The sequence below is a fragment of the Malurus melanocephalus genome, unplaced genomic scaffold (genome assembly GCF_030028575.1).
Source record: "Malurus melanocephalus ecotype Western Australia unplaced genomic scaffold, MMel_1.1 scaffold_149, whole genome shotgun sequence".
NCBI classification, from domain to species: Eukaryota; Metazoa; Chordata; class Aves; order Passeriformes; family Maluridae; genus Malurus; species Malurus melanocephalus.
The window spans coordinates 1,142,390-1,164,342 of NW_026623381.1; the positions used below are offsets into that span (position 1 = coordinate 1,142,390).

The following is a 21,953-nucleotide window of genomic DNA, read 5'->3' on the forward strand; positions in this document are numbered from 1 at the left end:
TACCCCGAGGTAGGAGCAGAGGGCCAAGGCCAGGATGTGCCAGCGAGCCATGGTGAGGGCAGCCCTGAGGGGACAGTCCCAGCGGGAGGGCTGTGCTTATATAGCCCAGGGCTGCAGGAGTGTGCCAATGGCACGGGCCAGGCTTGGCTGGGAGCTGCAGCAGGGCACCTCCAGAGCCTCGTCCTTCAGCAGCCTGAGGCCAATCCATGGCTGAGGCAGATGGGCATGGCCGTGTGAGAGCCCTGCAGGTGCTGCTCACGTGGGCTGGAGGCCAAACCTCCTCAGGTATCTTTTYTATTTTCCACATGGCCACCATGCTGGTCAGACTATGCTTCCCAGACTCAGAGGGATTTGGGAATGAAACTTCTCTGTTATTCTTCTTCTTCTCTGGTGTGTTACCAGCTCATTTGGATTCTTGCTTCACTCTTGGGAGCTTGTTGAGCTTCCTAGAGGACTCATTAGCCAGTAATTACGAAAATGCAGACACCYATTTATCCACAGGRTTGGTGCACACTTTCTTCCMGTTCTGTACAGCAGCATCCAGTAGTTCATTTGGGATTTCTTCATCATCCAAGTTCACAGAGATGGCATTGTGTGAGTGACAGGCCCTGCTGAGGCCSATCGTTTTTTCACCAGAAACTTGGGAATTGGTCTATCCCTCTCTAAGGAGCAGGGAAGGGATCAGGTCTGCACTGTGCCTGTGGATCATACAGACATGGGGCTGTCACTGGAACATGTGGAAATGAAGTTTGTGYTCCAGATTTCAGAAGAGAAGGGACTCAGCCGAGTGACCAATGGGTTCATTTTTCTTTGGCCCAACCTCTGTATGAAGGGGCAATGCAAGAGGGAAATGCAGTTAAGGTAATTTCTTTTTTCCTTTAAAAAGTGCYRGTGAAGGCCAACRGTGAGAAAAYGAAAKATGTTTCTTGTGGGAGATCTCCCAGATTGTTCTTCTGGCAAAGCCARTTGGGGCCAGGAGGGCACAGGAACACRTGGCATCGATTCCTGACAGAAAGCCGGGCTGTGAAAGCTGTGCTGGGAGGGGCAGGGCTCTCCTCCACATCCCCAGCTCCCCTCACCTCAAGTGAACTTTTGCTGAGGTGGCCACTGCCAGGCAGTTTCTCCCTGTGCCTCCTCTGTTGTTCCAAATACAAAGGGATAAAACAGAGCAAGGCAGCAGCTGTAGCAGGTGAGGGTCTCCAGCCCATGTCCCCCCTGTTCCTGAGCTCTCCCTTTCCCACGGGGATCCAGCACATGGGACATCTCTGGCACAGCTGAGCCCTGTGTCCCCCACTGCTGTGGGGTCTTTGACAGGTGTCTGTCTGTGTGTCTGTGTGTCCATGTGTCTTTTTGTGTTACAGCTGCTGCTCTCCCTCCTGCTCATCCCAACACAATGGGAACTGGGTGTGTTCCTTCTGTGAGAGCTCTGGGATGGGGTAGAAACAGAACCAGCCCCAAATACCAGGAGCCCCCACAAAGCCTAGAGCCTGGCTTAGAAGATGTGATTAATAACAGAAGAACGATATATTCACTGCTTTCAGCCTGCAGGGTGCAGCAGCCRCACATTTTAATGGGATCAAAGAGCACCAGCTTGGAAAGGACCTTCTTTCATATCTCCCAGAGAAGAGCAGCAGGCAGTGTAGGTGTGTACCCCAAAACTCTGCTCACTCTGGGCACAGTTTATCCATTCCCATGTGTGTCCACAGGTCCTGAGCTCCTCTTCCTTTTGTGAATATTTTCTGTGTGGATTTAATCCAGTGGAAGGCTGCACCTCTCTTACAGATACTGGAGGGCTTGCTGGGCTGAGACGTTACCCAAACATGACATGAGCTCTCTTATTTTCCTCAAGATTTCATGGCATGCTTGAAACTCTAGGCTCTGAATGGAGTGGAATGACATTAGAGGAAATACTACATCTCCTAGCTAAGGTCTGGCTGGAGTTTCTTTTTTACTTTCTATTCTTTAGAGCTGTTACACTGATCCTGTGCTTCACCTCAAGAGTGGCTGCAGCAGGAAAGGGCTATGATATAAATATATGATTCAGTGGCCAAAGCTGTCAGGAGTTAAAAAATTACTTGTAACTACCCTCTGCTATGCCTTAGATACCAAATGATTTGCAKGTCCTTTTTTCCAGGAACAGTGATATTCAAAGTGCCTGGCAAGGGGCTTCCAGATTACTGAAAGTTTTGGTTACAGAAAGCAGAAATTCCTTCTGAGAATAGTTTGCTCAGTGGAACTCTGTTCCAGTGTAAACCAGAATGGACTGTTCAGTTCTCATCCTTACCAGTAAAAATCCCTATCAGCCCTGTGCCATGTCTTGATAGTAGAGGGTAGAATATGCTTCATTTCCTTCCACACCGTGTTCTCTTTTACTCTTAGCAATGTTTCACAATGTAAAGTATTCAAACTACAACACTTTTTATCACATTATTATTGCTTCCCTTAAAAAAAACCCCTGTCTTTACTGGGCATTTTCATCCTTGGCTCGTGCAGTTTCACCAACCTTTATCTCCCTCCTTCGAGCCGCAGCTTTTCCCCGCTCATCTTTGTAATCTGACATTGTGATTTGTTCACTCGTGTGCTTGTTTTTCTCCTCGAAGAAGATTTGCTGAATCATTGGGGAGGAGGCAGGAGCTGTAGGGGCAGCTGGTGGCCAGTGATAAAACCACAGCCACATCCAGCCTTCAGGGTTTGCAGGGGACAGCCCTTCAGCTGAAGGCCACAGTCACATTCCCTCCCGAGCTAAGATTGCTGGGGACTTTGGGATTGAGGAAGTCAGGATGAGGAGGTGGCACCACCAAAATAGGAATTATTGCCCCTGATAACCACAGAGTTTTTGTTGTATCTTCTGCAAAATTAATAACAATGCTGTGAGAAAACTCACGGGCTGGGGGTTGAATCCTCAACCCGGCTGCCTGGTGGATGTTGTGTCCTTTTGAAATCCTCAGGCACTGTGAGCTCTTCAARTGCAAAGGATCATCAATCTTGCTGAGTTCTCCACTGCCCCTGTTGTGGCACCGTGCAGCAGGCATGGGGACATGGCTCTCTGCCTTTCCAGCTGTTTCCCTGCATTCCAGGTAACATGAGAAACCTCAGCTGTCTCATGTACACTCACTCTGAAACACAAGGTCAGCTCTGCCTTTAAGACACCAGAAAATRAGTTTGTTTTATGTCATAAGTATCATACAGAATTGAGAAATAAAATCTTACCAATAGTACACGACCCTTTTCCTAAGAAAAGAGTTTTAACGTGGGATACTCTCCTAAGTTTTAATTCTTCAAGGAGGTAAGACAAAAACTTGGTTAACAAACAAGGCTGCAAGTCCGGCTCCCCTGAGTTCCGTTTCTAGTTGTGATACTCACATTTGGGCAAATATTTTAAGGTGAGTATCTGCAGGTTGGCAGATCTCAATGCAGAGACCTTGCTTTGATGCTTTATGGGGTTTTCATTTGGGGTTTTTCACAATGCCACTCCAGTGTACTGCTGTGCATGTGTAGGAATTCTATCCTGCTCTTATCTGCAGATCTTGAAGCTGCYTCAGGCTGGACCTAAATAAGGAGCTGAGGCAGGGATGTCTGACTGACACMCTGGTTCACCATGCCCACCCTCTCAGGATGGGGCCCTCTCAGGAACAGGAATGCCCTGTCATCTCCAACTTCCCCTTCCTCAGCTGAGACAGGAGATAATTTCTATTTTATAAAGAGAAAAAGCCAGTGGACTTGACCACTGCTAAAAATCCCACAAAGCGCCTAATATGGAAGAGCCTGGGATGTAAGATAAAGTGCCATTGCTTTAAAATTATTCAAGAGGAAGGCAGAATCAATGGGGATGGGTTTTTAGACCCTTTGCTCTTCGTGAGGAAGCCTTGAACCTCAGAATTGTCTTGGCTGGTGGTGAATGTGGCTGCTGTACTCAGAACTCAGTGAGGAGTCCTCGATGTGCACAGCAGTGAAGTGGCTCAGAGGTTGCTGAGGACCTGGAGAATTGTAGATTGTGGGTTGGAGCAGAATCAGCTGTGAGAAACTCAGCCTGAGAGTGGTGCAGAAACCACAGGGCTGTGACTCAGCTCGTGGAACTCGAGATGCCGACAGATACTGGGCTGCCTCTCTTAGGGAGAGAAGTATGTGCACACAGGGCACTGCAGCCCTGGTTTACATACGTGCTTTAGGTGCAGCTAAATTGCTTCCTAATATGTTTCTTATTGAAATGGGAGCTTTGAGTCACCAGCTCACAGATCTCCTGATCTGCTGAAGGTTTTCTGCCTTGTATCCTACAGGGAGCCTGGGACAGGGTTGAACACAGGGATGAGCACATCCCCCAGCACAGGGACAGGTTTGCATCTCTCACCAAAATCCCCAGGTACAGGCAGGACCCAAGACACCAGGTTGAACCAAAGGTGCTGGGATGCAGGGTGAGGGCTGTCCTTGTGGTCTGGATCAGCAGTGACCCATAACAGTGTGGTCTGGCTGGCTAAAGAACACATCAAAGCTGCTGGTGTGACACGGGTTCATCCTGCACAGCCCATCCTCAGCAGGGAGCCGAGCAGAGRATGTGCCTGCAGGGATGTGCTGCTCCTTTCCCCTCCCTGCCATGGCTGGGGTGTACAGACAGGAGCTTGCACGGGTCCAGGGGAGCTCAGGGACACACAGGAGGGTGTCCCTGGTACAATCTTCAGCTGTACTGATTTGGTTATTGCTGCCCTAGGAGAAGGTGTGAAGAGGGATTTGCTGGCTCATGCTTTTGCAGCTCAGATGGGAATGGTCTGGTTCTTCCTCTTTCTTAAGGGTTTTTTTTCTATTTTTCAGACAGAGCAATTATCTGTACACCAAACCTCAGTGAYTGGGGCAGCTCTGAAGTGATGGATCCCTCTCCCAAAGCTCAGGAAAGGCAGCACAGGGGGAGAAGTGCTGCTCTGGRCACTCAACAGGAGCAGCTTGCTCAGTAAGAATCAGAATTGTTTGCTGTAAATCTGACTCTCCCACTGTCAATGCCATGAGGAAACCTTCCCTGTGCACCCCTTCAGGCCCCCGTGGTCACATTTGCAGCTCCCAGGCTGCACTTACCGGGGTGTTTGCATGGATGGGGGCTCCCTGGGTGCCTGGGTGGCAGAGGCGAAGGGSTGACAGGCCTTTCCTGCCAATCTGTCTGTTGTTCAGATGAAGTGGTTGGAAAGTGCTCACTCTCCAGTTCCCTCTTTGGCTCAGGCACTCTGATAAGGCATGGGCTGTCCTATCTCACCCTGGGAGCTGTTCCTCCTCCCTAACAGGCTCCCTTCYCCGGCTGACAGTTAGCAGCCGGCAGTGCTTGATAAACTTATCAGACCAAAGCTGAGCTCCGTGCGTGCTCAGCTCCTCCCCAGCCCCAGATTTCCCCATTCCTGGGTTCTCTGCTCTCTGTGCCTGCCTTGCTGTCTGSTATGGTTCCCCCTTGGGCCCACAGGTCAAAATCAGCCCAAGGACCAGATTGAGAAGTGCTCAGATTGAAGTAACTCATTTAAAGTGAGGCCATCGAATGAAATGTTTGCAGCCCCCACATCCAACTCTATCTKTCTCCCTGCAATATTACCCACCAGTGCAAATGCTCCTGTCTGGTTTATCCTCCCTGTGTTGCTGCTTGCCCTGTTTCTCTGCTGGTTTTGAGTTGGGGTCTCACTGTGCCTGCCCGGGGGATCGCTGAGCTCTGCTGAATTCAGTTCCTACCACTCGTTTTTGATGCTGCAGTTGCGCTCTGGTGTCCCAGCCCCGATCAAGGCTCCATTGTGCGAGGTGCTGGATGTGGCAGATAAGGASGAGCAGCCTCATTCCTGACTATCTTACCGTTGAAATAAACAAGTGAAATGAAGGAGAGAGGGAGAATTATTATCCTGCTCTCACAGATGGGGTGAAGAGCTTCTGAGAGCTTCATAATGTGCTGAAMGACTTCAGAAATCCAGCACTCAAGTCTTGCCCGAGGTCATGCAGGAAATGTGCGGCAGATCTGAAGTCTCAGCTTGGAGTTGCAGCCTTAAGAGCAGTGTGTGTCCATGACGACTGTTAGTTTTAAGATGGTGGGTCAGAAATTCTGCAGGGATTTGTGTTTTCTTACCTCTCATCCAGCACAGAGATTCTCCATCCTTGATTAATTTTTGTGTGGTTGTTGTGGGTTGCCTCCTCTATRTGGATGTGTTATTCCAGGTGAAAAAGGGGGAAAATCTCTGCTTTTTGAGCAGATTAAGTGTTTAAWAAATGGTTTCTGATGTATTTTTGTATTATTATTATTATCCTTAACAGCAGGCAGGAATGTTTTCTACATGCAAGGAAAGCTGTGTATGCAGCTCTTTCTGAGAGATTGCCCCACGCCTTTGGGTTTTCCTTTGTGTGCTGTGCTGATGGARTTGAACTGCTGGTGTGTCTCCATCACCTGTGACTGGGGAGCAGCCTGCTGTGAGGACAGGGGACTCTGCTCTTATCTTTTTTCACTGACAACATTTTCTCGTGATGTCTGAGGCAGGAAGCAACTGGATACAGCAAATAACTTTAACCAGTATAACCAGTAMGCAGCTGGAGTCTAATTCTTCCCTGTGGTTCATCTCAGTTCTTTTCAAGGCTTCCCTATCAAATGCCAACACAAGAAAGCTTCAGGATCTCTCCTCCAGGATGGCACTCTGTGAGTTTGATACAACCTGCAGACAAGTTCCAGCCTAACACTGTGCCAGCTGGGAACACCCCTCTGCTTCCTGCAGCTGTCCCGTGGCTCTGTCCTCATTAGGAAAACAGATTCACCCCGTGTCCAAACTGAAATGCCCCCTTAATCACAGCTCCTCGGGGCTGCTGCTCTCAGCACCTCCAGGCTGTCTGAAGACACAGAGGCACCTCTCTCCTCCTGACTGATGCCTGGGGTTAGTGCTTTGCATATCCCTCATTTGCTAAACAAAACACCCCAGAGACCAGGATTTTTTTTTTTTTTCCCCTAGCAGTAAAGGGAAGAGGATGGGGGAAGTCCAGGATACAGGGCGGGCTCAAAGAGAGGCAAAAACAATCAGCTCTTTCTTTAGCCACAAAGATTAGTTGAGATTTTACTTTTTGCTATCTGTTTCCTTGATTGACTGACCAGARTGTTTGTGATGTGAGGGGTGGTAGTGGGAAAGGGAGAGAGAAGGATTTGCATGTTTGGAGAGCAAGGCCAGGTGTGTTTGGAGCTGGTGACAGCCAAGCTCTGATCCTGGCAGTGGCTGAGCATCCYTGGGTGCTGTGGTGTAGATTCAGCAGTTCCAGGGATCAGGGCAGCCCTTTGCCTGCTCTGTAGCAGATCTGCCCATGGCTGGTGCCATGCTGGCAGTGAACAAGGGGCTGTGGGGCTCGGCCTTGCTTTGCCTTTGGGATCCATAGGTCTGAAGGAATGCCAGGGCAGGAGCATGAGGTGATCTGAAAGTGSTAAGTTGTTACTCACGAGGAAGAACTGTAGCGTCTGAGTAGAAAACACTGCAAATTAATTCTCTGTCCTCCTCCTCCTCCCTGCTCAGATCACCCCCTGTCTCTGGCTGTCCTGGCTCGCTGCTGCCTTTGCCAGCTGGCCCCATCCACAGGCTGTGCCCCTGGAGATTCACTCCCTGTGCCTGTGGGAGCGGGTCAGCCTGGATCCCCCACGCTGTTCAGCCACAGGCAAGTTCTCCTGAGCTCTGCAGCAGCACTCTGCAGCAGCCATCCCCAACTGTGCTTCTCCACTCACTGCCCATCCAGCCAAAATCATCCCTGGATCTCGGGATGTGCTCCCCAGGCTGCTCACAAACCAGGCTAAGGCTGACACTGCCTCCTCCAATGTAGCTGCTCTTCAGGAGTATCCGGGCTCAGTAACCCACCCTGAAGTCCTGGGGAAATAGAGGACAGGACTGGAGTGATGTGTGCTGTGTTAGGACAGTGAAGCAGGCTGTAGGAGCACCCAGGASAGGGGATCCCAGCTGTCCATTGAAGGTCATAGCTCCCCTGTACCATGGAAATCAAAGATAGGAGTGAAAATCTAACAGATACAGCAGCCCTTCTTCACGAGGCTCAGAAGAACCAGCTGCCTGCTTTGGTTTTATGACTGGTCACAGGCACCTTTGTCAATCGGTGTCACTTTGCCAGAATCTGGCTCCAAATGGCCCTAACTGGGGAGCTTTACATGAGTCAGACACACTGAAAGTCATGCTGCCTCCAGGGTGTGTGATGATGGTGTTCCTGTGTGGTTTGGGGCTGGAGGGTTTTGCTCCTGAGCAGTCYGGATGCTGACACCCTCTTTGAATATTTCTGTTTGAAAATTTGTGGAGGAAAAGGGGAATAACAAACAYGGTTTGCATTTTTGGCGTAGTTTTAATAAACTGAAATGACTTTACCTTGAGCAAGTGTGACTGTTCACACGAATGTGTCACGGTCAGGACTCGGGCACCCGTTCCATACAGGCTGTATCCCTTCCCCAGAAGGACTCAGGAAGGGGCAGAAGTGGTTTCATGGGGGCTTTGGCATTGTTGGACACAGATTCCATGTACCTGGTGTGCCCCTCCTGCTCAGGGGGCTGACTCTGTGTGGGGCTCTTAACCAATCTGCCTCCAGGATGAATATCTCTCTAATGGCAGCCCTTTTTTGCATGTGAATTTCCATATTTTTTTTTTTCCCACTCAAACCACACATAGCAATCCTATACTCTTTCCCTTCTCATTTTCACCCCCTCCCTGCTGCCTGTGTCCCCAGAGTCAGGTATGAGCCCTTCTGGAAATGGGTGTTTTGAACATGAAATACTCTGTGTTAGCCCAGTTACTAGGAAGGAACAGATTTATCAGATAAATCCCAGCAGGCCTGCACACRTCACTGTCTGGTATAGTGCAATAAAAATATACATTAGAACAAGTATAAATACATATTTACAGTGTACAAGTAAAGCCAGGAGYACAGACTCTGGGTTTGAGCTTCCAGATACATATTAATGATTTACAGCTTAGGCACAGCATAAAAGGGGCAAGTACATTTGAAGGTTTAGGAGAAGAATTTGGGGTTTACAGCAGTGGAACTGAGGACAGCTGTATCCTGGCAATACATGAATTTTCCATTTGGACCATTTTGTCTTTGCCCATGATGGCAGCTTTCCTTCACAAGCCTTTGGAGTGAAATTGCCACAGCCCATTCCCAGGGTAATTCCCACTGGTGTCATTGTCCAAGGCCCTGTATTCAGGGATGCAGTTGTGCTGTGACAATGCCCCAATTAACTGAAAATGCTTCTCTTATTAATGTTACAATAATACTTTGTCCTTCCTGTTAAGAACTCGGGGGACTCCACAAACCTGAGTGAATGAGCCCACGTCACCAGGAGGGGTGGAAAAACAAAAGCCCAGTGCAGTGACTTGCCAAAGGTTACAGAGAGAAAATCTGGCAGGGTTTGGAGGGGAACAGGTTCTTTACTTGCTTCAGTGTTTTGCATCAACTCCTAGATCTGGCAAAAGGAGGAAATACCACCGCTCTCTTTGTATAATATTTGTGAGGTTCTTGCTTGCTCTGCCAACATGTACAGGCTCAGTCACTTCCTCCTTGAGGAGAGCAGCTGGCAAGCACAGCTCTGGCCCTTGACATCGATATCCAGGGCCACTCCTGCCCATGCAGTGACCCAGGATTGCTCAGGACAGCTCTAAGCTGGCAYGTCCAGCATGCAGGGAAATACTGTGGGACATACCAGCCTGGATTTCACGAGCAGCCAGAGTCTCTTATGGTACCAAGACTTGGGGCTTAGCTTAGCTGCTCCTGGTGCTGTGGTGTGGCTCTTGCCAGGATCTCTGCAGCATGGCGTGTCTGAGGAATGTATTTAGAGACCCCTGTTATCAGCTAGGGATGGGAGCTGTTTCTTCAGTATTTTCCTCCCACTCCAAGCTAAAAATACAGCACAGTTAACTTGTCATTTGATCACAGTAAATGCTCTGCTGAAAGAAATGACTTTAGGTGTCTGTTGGCAGAATTTATGGCCTGGGCAAGTCYCTGCAGAAGGCCTGTCCAAGTTGAGCACAGCTGACTGAATGCAACCTATTTGCATGCCCTGGGCTTATCTTCCCAACCATCGGAGCAGAACATGGTTACAGCACCAGCCTGGCACAGATTGTTGCTGCCACCAGCCCAGGAGTTTCCCCCTCCCCGCTGAGCAGCCTGACGAACCGGATTCTGCTCCTGGTGTAAATCCAGAGTAATAGTGACCTTGGAGGAATTCCTCTGGATTTGCACTCGAGCAGGTGATGTCAGATGTGGGCTGGTACCTGTTGCAATCGAAAAGTGAAAGCTCCCACAGGTTCCTTGGGGATGTGCAAGGAATGTGGTGCCAAACACCAAAGCCAAGGCATGACTTGGCCAGTCCCCAGGGGAATGTAGGACACCATAGGAGCTTTATGAGGTGGAGGAAGATGCTGGGGACAGTCTTTTTTCCCTGGGGCACGAAGTGGGAGCTCCAGCAGGGACCTGGAGCTGCCCCTCACTTGAGGCTGTGCTGGGTCTCTCGGTGCCGCCGCAGATCCACCTTGCGCTGGAAGCCCTTGGCACAGAGCTCGCAGCTGAAGGGTTTGAAGCCGGTGTGTTTGCGGCTGTGAGTGATCAGGTTGGAGCTCTGGCTGAAGGCTTTGCCACACACCTGGCATTTGTGGGGCTTCTCCCCTGCAGGGCACAGAAAATGGTAAAAAAAATGCTTTAACTGGTGAAGGAAGAGGTAGAAATGCCTTTTAGCGGAGTCTGACCTGAATGCTGCCAGCACAGCTCTCCTGGTGATGTGACTGGATTGAGATCCAGCACCTGAGGGTGGGAAGAACCAGGGACAGTCCTTTCCAGCTGAGTGATGCATTCCCTGTACCCAGGGCTGGGTACAACCACAACACGCACCAGAGACTGCTTAATAACCACCCCTGCCACACAGAGGATGTGCTGCAACCTCCTGCTATCAGACCCCACATACAACAATGACTTTTCAGTGCCTCTGGACATTTATCCCTRGTCCAGATGTGTATGAGCAATGGCAGGATGGGCTCTAATTTGGATATTGGGGATATTTAGTTTCTCACCAGTGTGGATGTACGTGTGTTTCTTCATGTCTGACTTCTGGTGGAAGCGCTTCCCGCAGTACTGGCAGGGATAGGGCCGTGTGTCCGAGTGGATCAGGAGGTGAGTGGAGAGGGTGGAGGAACGTTTGAATGTCTTCCCACACATCTTGCACTCAAAGCTTCTTTCCTGTTGGGGAAGGAAAATCATGGGATGTCTGAGGCTGCAAGACTTGTGACAGAGCTTGATGAGAATTGTAGATTTGATAAGCAAATCTCCTTGGCTCGTGGACTGATAACGCTGGSTGCAGCACAAAGGGAATGCAGGGAGGGTTAATTATGAAAATGGATCGCATCTTGTGATCCAAACTCCTGCATCCTTTAGCAGGAGGTGAGGCACAGAAGAGAGGGTAACAATGATCCTCCCTTCCCTTCCAAGGAATCCTCAAGGGCTGAGATTTGTGACACCAAGACATGACCCGTGGCCTTCAGAGCTCCTGTCCTTGTCACTGGGTGCTWCAGGAAAGACATCACATTTGTAACCTAGGAAATGGCACTTCCTCTCTWATGGATTACACAAGAGCTGAGGTCWAGAGCTGGTTCTGTGGAACCATGGCTCTCTGGAGCTGTGCCACCCACCTGGGAGTGRATGTTGGTGTGCTGCTCCAGGCTCACAGCGTGCCCAAAGGTTTTGCCACACACTTCACAGGCAAAGGGACGGGTCCCACTGTGAGACCTTCGAACGTGGACCTCCAGGCCATGGGGAGTGGAGAACACCTGCAAAACAAAAACCCTGTGATTTTTTGACACAAGGTTGGCTGCATCTCCATGTCTCCTTTTAATTCCTTCTCTTTATTTAATCCTCCCCTCTGGTGGGCCATGTGAACTGCAGCATTCCCAGTGCCTTTGCCCTGACTACAGGCCCCCCTGTGAGCCACACATTTTGGTGTGACCCACTGAAATACTGATGTGTGCAATGAAAACCCCTCCAAGCCCTCCCCATCCTGAGGTTCTCATCCAGCACACACCTTGTTGCACTTCATGCAGTGGAAGGTCTCCATGTCYGAGGAATAATGCAGGCTGTAATCCAGGGGAGGCTCGGTGCTTGGCAGGAGGTGGCTCCCATAAAGGCTCACGGGGTGCTCCAGCAGGGCTGACTGCATGCTGGAAGACATCTGCTGGTAGCTGTAGGGCACGTGGAAAGCATCCCAGGAAAAGCCAGCTTTGTAGAAGGTTGGGGTGCTCGCCGTGTTAGTGCAGTCCTTGATCTGCAGCCCTGGCATGGCCATCTCTGGGTTTGGAAAGGAGAGGGAGAAGTGTCACACCATTGCCTCAGGCTGGGTACCCATTAAAAATTCCCCATCTCCTGTTTCCCCATCTTGCCTGACCTTGGGAGTTGCAGTTGGCAACTCCTCCTTGACTCAAATCCTGATTCCTCAGGCAAAGTTCCTGTCCTGACTTTGATTTCAATCTGAGGAAATTTTATGGCAAAGGATGCCGTGGAAATTTTATGGTGAAGGGAATATTAAGCTCCCTACTAGCCCTGCTTCGTGTGGTGTTTGAACAAGTATCCTGTAGACACCTGCCTTGACCTACAAAGCACTGAGCTGCATTGAGATGGGGAGGCTCATTCATTGGGAATCACAGTTAAAATATAATTATGAATAATTATCCTTCATCCTTTCTGGTCTAGACCAAAACTGTAAAGGAAATACAGAATGCTCCTGATAAGCTCTGCCTGTGACAGGTTTGACCATTGATGTCAAAATAAGAGCAGCTATTTTCTGAAAATCTGGCCTCAGTTTTAGGGGCTCCATAACCAGCCCAGCCCTGACCTCTTTTGCAATTGGGGTTTGGGGTAGCTGACCTTGAGCTGAAGGGCCTGGCAGCATCCTGCTCAGGTACTGGACAGGGACACTTTCTTGTTTCAGTTCAGGTGGGTCCTTTTCTTGTTTTGGAACCACACATTCCRGGTCCTGTTTCTTGATGTCCTCTGGTGTCCTCTCCCCTGTGGCTGTAACACAGCAGGGTCACAGTTATGTCACAGTGATGTCACTCTGGATGTTACAACAAGAGTCTGTTTAGGTGAGTTTAGCACTCCCATATGAACTCATGAACTCCATTTCCAGAGGAAGTGCAGAGTGGTGCAATCAGTGTTCAAGGTCTGCCATTGCTGACAAAGGGAAATTCCAAGCAAGATGAGATAKGCAAGGCAGAGAGCAGCAGGATGAGATGATGGGGTCCTTGATACCCAATAGAGCTCAAGAAAATCAATCCTAGAATTGCGTCTGCAAGAATAATTTCCCTATTTAGAACTATTTCCATGAGTGTGGGTAACTAACAATCACTCATGATTAACCTCCCCACCCCTCTCCTAACAGCGTTGAATATTGTTAACCTGGATTTATGGATATCCAAGTAGGGAAGCAGAGAGAGGAGGCAAGTCCTTATGCACTGACCCTCATCTCCTCCTGCCCACACTCCCATTTATTTATCTCTGCTTGTCCCAGCCCTTAAAGACATCAACCAAACCTTGTTAAACTTCGTAGTAAGAATTTAAAGTGGACAGAGGTCCAATATGTGACACTTTTCTGCTGGAGATGGGACAGATCTGCTGAAAGACATTATTTATCTGTTGACAAAACCTGCCACTGCATCAGACAGACACAACAAATGTCCAAAGAATGATGGCAGRAATGGAAATTGAAATGTCACCTCCTTTCTTTTTTATCAAACTTATCTCAGGGCTGGACTCTAATTTGATAGCCAGGGTTGGAACAAAGGGTAAGTTGATCCTAAATTTGAATAAAGAAAATTTGAATGGTGCCTGAAGGAAGAAGATAATTACCCTGACCCTGGCATTGCTTGGATGGCTGTGGGGGAGCAGGAGCAGAGAGAGGACAGCAGGGACAGGCAGAACTGTGTTGGGTGGTGTTAATGCAGCACAGAAAGGGATGGTGACACACTGAGAGAAGATGCAGTTCAGAGGGAATAAGGGCAGGGAACACAGCAAACTGGAGATGCAGGTGGCAAGAGTTGGGACTTTGTAGAACACTGACAATAAAGTGCAAGCTCTTTTCCCAGCTGTCAGTGGCCTGAAGTTGGTCATTTTTCCCAAATGTGTCTAGTTCCATACGGCAATCTCAAATCTCCCCAGCAACCAAGAAGGAAACAAAGGGAAGATCTAACTGTGGGTTCAGTGGGACAGTGTGGATTTGGTGTAGAGAAAGGACACACACCAAGGCAGCAGTTTGCCCTTAGACTCACATGCCTGGATGTGAGCCCTTGGATGCTCTTTAGCTTCCCCCTGCTCCCTTAGCTGCTGACCCCATTATTGATTTACCTTGGTGSGTTCCTACAAGTGGATCCAGTGGCTGCATTGACTCACCAGTGWAGGGAGAGGGGGCTGGACCCCAGGCAAGCACTGGCAGCTCATCTTCCACAAAGCGGTGCTGGTGGTAGGTGTGAGCCTTTTTGCTCTTCACCAAAAAGGAACGTGGCATCTTCCATTCACTTTCTGGGATGAAACACACAAAAACAGCAGGTAAAGCTCTGGGTCTTSGGGAGGAGCTTCCTGTTTGTTCAGATCATGTGCACTCTGTAAAAATCACACTTCACAATTAAACCCAGAACAACAATCTACCYCAGGCTGAGGCAAACAATTACAGCAACTTTACAGAAACAGGGACAGGCTTAACCTGAGAGCTGTCTTAGAAACCAAAATCATCTGTGGCAGATACAGGCCAGGATGTGTCCCTTGTAGTCCTGCTGTGACTACAGAGAGGACACAGTGGGAACAGAGATCCCCACTGGAGAAAGTCTGAGTGTTTGTGCTGCACCTGGAAGGGCCCAGTCCCAAGCCAGGAGCTGGGCAATTCTGTGAAATTACTACACCAACAWTAATGACAGAAACAACATCAATAAAAAGAGAGAGACAGAGGGAAAACCCTGCAGAATGAAGTGTGGAAGGTTTGTCTCTGTTTGAGAAGTTTGAGCTCTGGCTGACAAACAACACCAGAGCAGAGGCAGAGCGGGAGGGCTGGGTGAGGAGTTACCTTTTGGACCCAACTCAAATATTGCAAACCGTTGAAATGGCGGGTTCGGCACAAACATAAAATGCTGAAATTTAATCATACTAAATTCTCTTGCAATGCATGTGTTATCTTTGCTACCCAGAACCCAGCCCGCCCTGTGCCCTCTCCCTGGGCTGGTAACTGCTCTAATGGAGGCAGGGTGGCAACAGGGATGATGTTGTGTGCAGTAATATCAGCTGGYGCCTTATTTGCATGTGTATTTGCATTTTCCCTTGTAATTGTTTGGGAGAGTGGCACTAAAAACAAATCTTGCTATATTTCATTTGAAAAGTCAGCACTAAGTCCTGGCTCTCTGTTGACTGGAAACTKTTATTAAGTTTTGTTCTTTCCTCAGAGCAGTTTAGTGGAACCTACTTAATTAGTTAAGAAAACCCCCCAAAATCCAYAAAGTTTGCTCCTGGTAAGCAGGAATGACATGAAATATCTGTCCAGTGGGCTCCTGGAATCCCAAACAGCAGGGATGGAAAGATCTCTTCCCTAGAGCTCAGAAGTGCCTGTACTACCCCTCCAAGCCAARTATAATTACAGAACCCATTGGGGTTTTGTTCAAAGCTCTGAGGGGCCATATTTACAGTGGTGCCTAAAGCTGTGGGATTGTCACTGTCTGCTGGGGACAGTGGGATCACCGGGGTGCCCCCAGCCCAGCTGCCTCTGGATATGCTGCTGCTTTTTTCAATCTGGTCCAGGATTCCCACTGTTCCATCTATGATTTCAGGGATTACTCTTGTTGGCTCTAACAGTTTTTTTTTTTCCTTCTGAAATGATTCTAACAGTTTTTTTCTTCTGAAATGACTCACCTGTTTTTCTTCATCTTTTTCCAAGAAATTTCTGTGTAGCTTGAGATGAATAATAGAAAGCTGAGGCCAAGAGTAGATTTTAAATTTAATTTTAGGAAGAGGACAGAACAGTACTGAGGATGAACCATAAGCAGGCCCTTGAGGGATGGGGCACTGAAGTACAGGGCTGCTTYTAGCTCTCCTGGAACTCTCTAATGAGGTTCATTCAAAGTGCTGTACAGAGTCTGTGCCCAGTGAAAAGCTGCAGGCACAGAAATAGCTCCAGCTCGGTGCAAACACAGGAATGTTCAGCAGGGGGTTATAACCCTTCAGCAGCTCTGCTCAGCCCCTGTCCCTCCCATTCCTGCAGCACTGCTGAGCTCTTGGTCAGCCCCAGGTGAGGTACCTGTGCATGGACCCAGCTCTGCTTCATAGACCGGCCCCAAGTTAAAGCACTCCCTCAAACCCTTTATACATGGAATTTCCACTCGTCACAGGGATTTTCCCATGTGGTGGGGCAGGACTGTGTCCACAATGCGGGGTATTCATGCCAGGAAACTTCAGACATTGAATTTCTCTGTCTGAATTAACCAGTTCATATGCCAGGGCTTTCTCCACGGTGGAGGAAGAGGCTCTGGCAGTGGGTAACTCTGAATGTAGGGTGAGAGCCTGAATCCAGCAGTGCCTGTGGAGCAGCCACTCTCCCTGCCCTCAGGCTAGAGAATCCTGGAGAATCCTGTGGCAGCAGCCGGCCAGCTCAGCTAGGTAAATCTGAGACAATTGGAGATGGGTGGCTTAAGCAATTCAGCAGTTTTATGGCAATGCCCATATGCCAAGTAGACACAGCACTAAGTACAGCCCCTCTTTCCTGGTGGTGGTTGTAAGCAGGTAAACATGATTAACAAATAAAAAGAATCTTTCTAGAKGTGTTTGCCCCAGACCATGTAAAAGTCAAATTCGGTCCAGTATCCTGACTGCTGATAAGGGCGACTACTGAGCACAACGATCTTTAATGGACTGAACGTTGCAAAAGGAAGTCACCTTCCCCCACCACATTTCACAGAAAAAAAGGGAACTGGGAGCAGAAAGCAGAGTTAATTAACAACTGCACCGGACTGACTTTGTGATTCACAAAACCAACTATAGAGGAAAGATACAAGCAGAGATTGTGGGAGGAAAAAGTACTGTTTTTCACTGAAACTCCAGATTATCAGTAGCAAGTGATCAGCTGCTTCTAATGGCTCACTGTACTGCCCAGGAAAAGCAGCGCTATGGACAATGAACCCTGCTATGTTTTCAGCTTATTGAAGTTTCTGACAGAATTTAACTTCAACCTTTTGCTGAAAATTAAACTTTCTTTTTATGGAGTCTGTTCCTTTCAGCCCCTGTGGCAGCAGTTTCTACCTGGACTGGTAAGTGCACAAGGGAATTCATTGCTTGGGCAGGACTGCCCATCCAAAATGGAAATGTTCTGGTATTTTTATTAATTCAAAATAGGATATAAAACCAGTAGCTGGCTAGATTTGACATTCTTATTTGTTTGCCATTCATGCAGCTGTATAATAACGTTATAATGTGCTCTGAGGAAAAAAAGGGGAAAGAAACTGCTTCACTATTTTTGATATCTCACCTGAAGCACCTCAGAAGGGTTTCTTTCACCAGTTATAAATTCCCTACTCAGATCTGAAAGCAGATCCAGCCTTTGCATGTTCMAACTCAAATTCCTTCATCCTCAGCGATGCTTTCAGGTGATTTCAGAGTATCCCATGTAAAATACTAATGGAATACTGGAACACTGCAGATGGTGTAAGAACCAAATTTAAAGGRTTTGGTTTTTAGTTTAGGGGTGGTTTTTGACTCCAGGATCCTCATTTTACTGGATCCTATGTTCCCCATGAAGCCCTAACTCTCACTTCACTGCACAACAGCTCTCAGTACCCAAACCCACAGGACTGGTCCTTCAATGTAATTTAGAGGAAAGTCATATTCCCACTGAATTAAGAGCATTTGTAGGATTGTGYCACGCTGAACACAATTTGCAGTGAAAGCTCCATTCTAAAGCTGACTTGCATTTTTTCTCTAAATTCAGGTAATTCTGYTTTCAGATTTACAAAGTTAATTGTAGAGACTAAAGAGTTTTTCTTTAAACACTYAATTTTAACTAGCTAGTACATTACATTGCTAGTACTCACTAGTAGTACATTACATCACATCTTTAGATAAATTGATGAGCATACAAAGTTTTAGGCTAGAATAAGATTATTTACTTTCCACTGCTTAATATATAATTACACTTATATCTTAATGCAGATTTTCTGTGGTTTTTTTTTTTTTTTTTTTTGGAAAAAAATGAAGTTTCCAAAAATACAGAACAGCTTATCTTTCAAATGACTACATTTTTGAAGAAAAAAAGTGCAAAGCAGAACACAATGTCTCTGTGTTTTAAGAGCGCAAATAAAACAAAATAGGAGGTTTCATGGACTCGTGACTCTTTAAATATAAAGCAAAATTTGAAAGAATTCCAGTCCTTTAAAACAAAATTAATCACGTCTTCACCAGTCCACCCTTGCAAAATCAAATGTACTTGGGGCAAGTAATTTAAACGTGACTTTTTTAGTGGAAAAATGAACATGACATTTTCAATTCTTGTGGTAAGTCTGGGCAAATGGACTTTATGGCAGTGTTAGCAAACTATGGTGGAAATTTTGTCCAAGAAGTTGAAAAAAAATGCTGTAGCACCCTGAAAAAAAAATATTTAGACTGTAATTGCAGCATTTGTTCTTTAGAAATCTCACATAGCTCCTTGTGTTGTTGGGAATGCCACTGGCTTTAGGAAACTTTGCCTTGGGCTTCCATGGATGGAATTCTACAGTGCAATCTCCCAAATTCCATATCTTCTTAAAGTACAGATGCACTCATGGTGTGAGCTTGGAAATCATTTGCTTTCCTGCTTAATGTATTGAATCAATCTGGTGATCGCCTATAAATAGCTAATTCCAYATGCTAAAAATTGTTAGATTAATCAGCCTCTGTTAAAAAAGGATGGAAAAATAATMAAAGATGGATTTGAAGCAAAAATCCTGAATGGGAGAGACCAAATGGTCATCCAGAAAAAATTTCACAAGTGATAGCAGCAGAGGTGTGCTGATCTCTGAATTTAAAGGTCTGGCTCTATAAAAGAGTAATTAAAAGGAAAAACACAGTTTGCCCGCTCCTCAATGGCAAAGTAAAAAATTCTACAGCTAGAAACTGCTCCTGCTGATGGTACCTGCTCCATTGTCACACCTCTTCTATTTTGTTCTATTACCATTTTTCCATGTGAGAGTGAAGTACACAGCATATAATTTTAAAAAGGTTCAATTCAAATGAGTCAAGTGCACTATTATCATAAAGGAATCCTCAGGACAAGTGGCTTAGGCAGTGGAATATGTTACATATTTGCAGACACAAGCAAAGAAGAAGAAGGAGGAAAAAAGCTTAGAAAAATATCAGAAAAAAACAATGAAATTAAAAGTGTTAAAAAGAACAAATGAATCACCTGTTTGAGGGACTTTGCTTTACTGGATTTGCCTTGAAATCTCCCCAGACAAGCGAGATGTCGTCTTCTCTTAGGACTCCTCTTCCACTTTTTCACTTGGTCGCAGTCGGCTGAAATAGATACTTCTCCTTTTTTCTCTCTGTTTTTTTCCCCCTGTTCCCCTCCCTGATTTTTCAATCAGATTATTTGTGTCAAAATCTGGCGGTGAAGAAACAGCCAATAAGAGGCAGAGCCTAGAAAGTATTTGCTTATCAAAACTTTCCAGGACTTTGAAAACTTGAAGAGAATTCACGATGCCCAGCTCGAAGCCCTGGGGGCAGCACCCTTCACTTTTGGGGGCAGCTTTGCCTTCTGCAGGAATACTCCTCTGTCATATTGACAAAAAACATGACACAGGAAATAATGTACTGAGCAGGCATTTGTTATTTTGTCTTTTCTTTAAAAAAAAAAAAAAAAAAAAAAAAAAAAGCCCTTAAGAAACCTGTATTTTTACACACATTCATCCCCGCATCATATCTCTCACAAACAGACACACCATCTGTCTCACACACACACACTCACATACTTGGGGCTCATAAACAAAACCATCGAGCACATATGCACAGAATTATTTTATTCCAGAATGGATCTTTTATCTCTCCAATTTCCAAGGAAAAAACGAATAAATACTTGCATGGTATAACCAAAGAAGATGCGTGTTAATCACCCTGCATTTTCCCAGGCATATGTGTGTGCAATCCACACATATTTCAGGCGTTGCTCTATCTATATACAGCTGTATATAGGGTATAAATATAGATTTAAGAAAGCTCATTAAGCAAGCTCATTAACAACAGCTTTGCAAAAAGCTCTTCAAGAGCAATAATAAGAATTTGCACTTCTATCATTTGCTTTCAAGGTTTGAGAATGGGTTTATAATAATTGAGTGTCAAAGTAATGGCACAGTGGGTGGAGGGAGGATGGAGCAGGGGAAGAGTGACYGTCCCCAGGTTGTTCTCCAGCACAGGAGGGAACAGGAGCAGCAGAACTGAGGTTTTCCTTTCAGAATCCTTGACCATGACTCTTATTTGGAGATAAAGAAGGAGAGCTGAAATCCCCAAATACTTGCGAGAGAGAGAGAAGGGGAGTAATTGCTTGATTTCATGTATTCTTTAGTTATCCCACTCTTCCTTCCTGTGCAGGTGCACAGTGGTATGAGCTGTGTGTGCCTCGGATGTCCCCTCCTGTGCTCACAGCTCTCTCAGTGCATGGCTGGAACTGGGAGTGCAGAGATGCCTTCCAAGAATTTTATCATTTCAGAGGTAARTAAGTGTRCAGGAGCTGTTGTGTGCTGAGTACRGGAATRTCACCARCAGGAAAACACCTCTGGAGATGGGAGCTTTGCTGCTCCCTGTGAGCTCCAAACACATTTCACTGTTTCTTACAGCTGCATTAACCCAGGGCTCCATTGGGTCCTGCTCCAGCTCAGGGTGGTGAACACCAGGAAGTGACAAMCTTTGTTCTGCTCTGGGAGCAGCAGGAGGCTGGTGCTTCCCTGATGGAGCAGATGTGGTCCAGGGACACTTGGGGCTGATAGCAGAGGGATTTTGCATCCRGCCATGGCAGGGCCTGCTGTCCCCTGGCATTGCCCCATGGCWCCGGCCGGGCTGTGCAATGGGGTTGATGCAACCCAGAGATAGGAGCGTGGATTTCACCCACATTGAGAAAGATTCAGATTTTGATCTTAACCCATCTGTCATTTACCGAGTGTAATTAATTCTCGTTGTTTATAGAAGCAAACAATCCTTTTTTCCCGCTCCCTCCTCCCCTCCTTATTTATCTAGCCAGGTTTTGCATGAAAGAAACGTTCCCAAGGCATTGTGCTTGGGAGCTGATTTGCATTCTCTTAAACACAAGCATTTGAGGGATTACATTTCCCGCTACAAAAACAAGCATTGTAACAGAAACCTAAAATGTACATTGCAGCTTCAGGGTTTCGTAGGAAGACARTTACAGGAATTAAACAAAACAGGAAAATGACAAGCTGCTGAAAGGACTGAGATGTTATTTTATGAAACATTGGAGCTGGCTTCTGCCAGCACCCCTGAGCACAGACTTGCCATTGATACAAAGTGCAAATGGCTGCAGAATGTGGCTCTTAAACTTGGGACAGTAAAAATAAGTCAACCACACAAAAAAAAAAAAAAAAAAAAAAAAAAAAAAAAAAGGAAAAAAACCCCTGGAAAAGTAGTTGTGTCAACATCTTTAAGGCCCCTTCCAGCTCAGACCATTCCAAGATTCTGCCTCCAGTAAAACCTCCCCAGCCAGCTGATTTCAGAGGTGCTGCCAGGAGCACAGGGCAGAGCTCTGTGGACAAGGAGGATGACTCCATCTCCAGTGTCAGTAACAGCTGTCACAACTGTCCTGTCTCCCCAAGCAGCCATGAGCTCACAAGGCCCAGATGTAAGTGCAGACAAACAAATCCCCGAGCAAACAGCACAGACACTCTCACTGAGCACCATTSTCACCACACTGGAATGCCTGAAGG

General features: G+C 47.0%; 2 protein-coding genes across 2 annotated transcripts in view; both read right to left on the reverse strand.

Moving 5' to 3' along the window:
* Positions 1 to 51, reverse strand: part of CEL (carboxyl ester lipase) — a 4,420-nt gene extending 4,369 nt beyond the window's left edge. The window contains exon 1 of the mRNA XM_057371596.1: positions 4 to 51. Within this exon, the coding sequence (XP_057227579.1) occupies positions 4 to 51 (48 nt within the window). The remainder of the gene's footprint in view (positions 1 to 3) is intronic.
* An 8,619-nt stretch (positions 52 to 8,670) lies between these two features.
* On the reverse strand, positions 8,671 to 14,532 carry GFI1B (growth factor independent 1B transcriptional repressor). Its single transcript, XM_057371601.1, has 6 exons — positions 14,407 to 14,532; positions 12,886 to 13,032; positions 12,047 to 12,309; positions 11,658 to 11,795; positions 11,043 to 11,208; positions 8,671 to 10,641 (listed from the first exon to the last, which is right to left on the reverse strand). The coding sequence occupies exons 1-6, from the start codon at positions 14,519 to 14,521 to the stop codon at positions 10,463 to 10,465; spliced, it is 1,008 nt and encodes a 335-aa protein (XP_057227584.1). The 5' UTR covers positions 14,522 to 14,532; the 3' UTR covers positions 8,671 to 10,462.
* Positions 14,533 to 21,953: the final 7,421 nt, after the last annotated feature.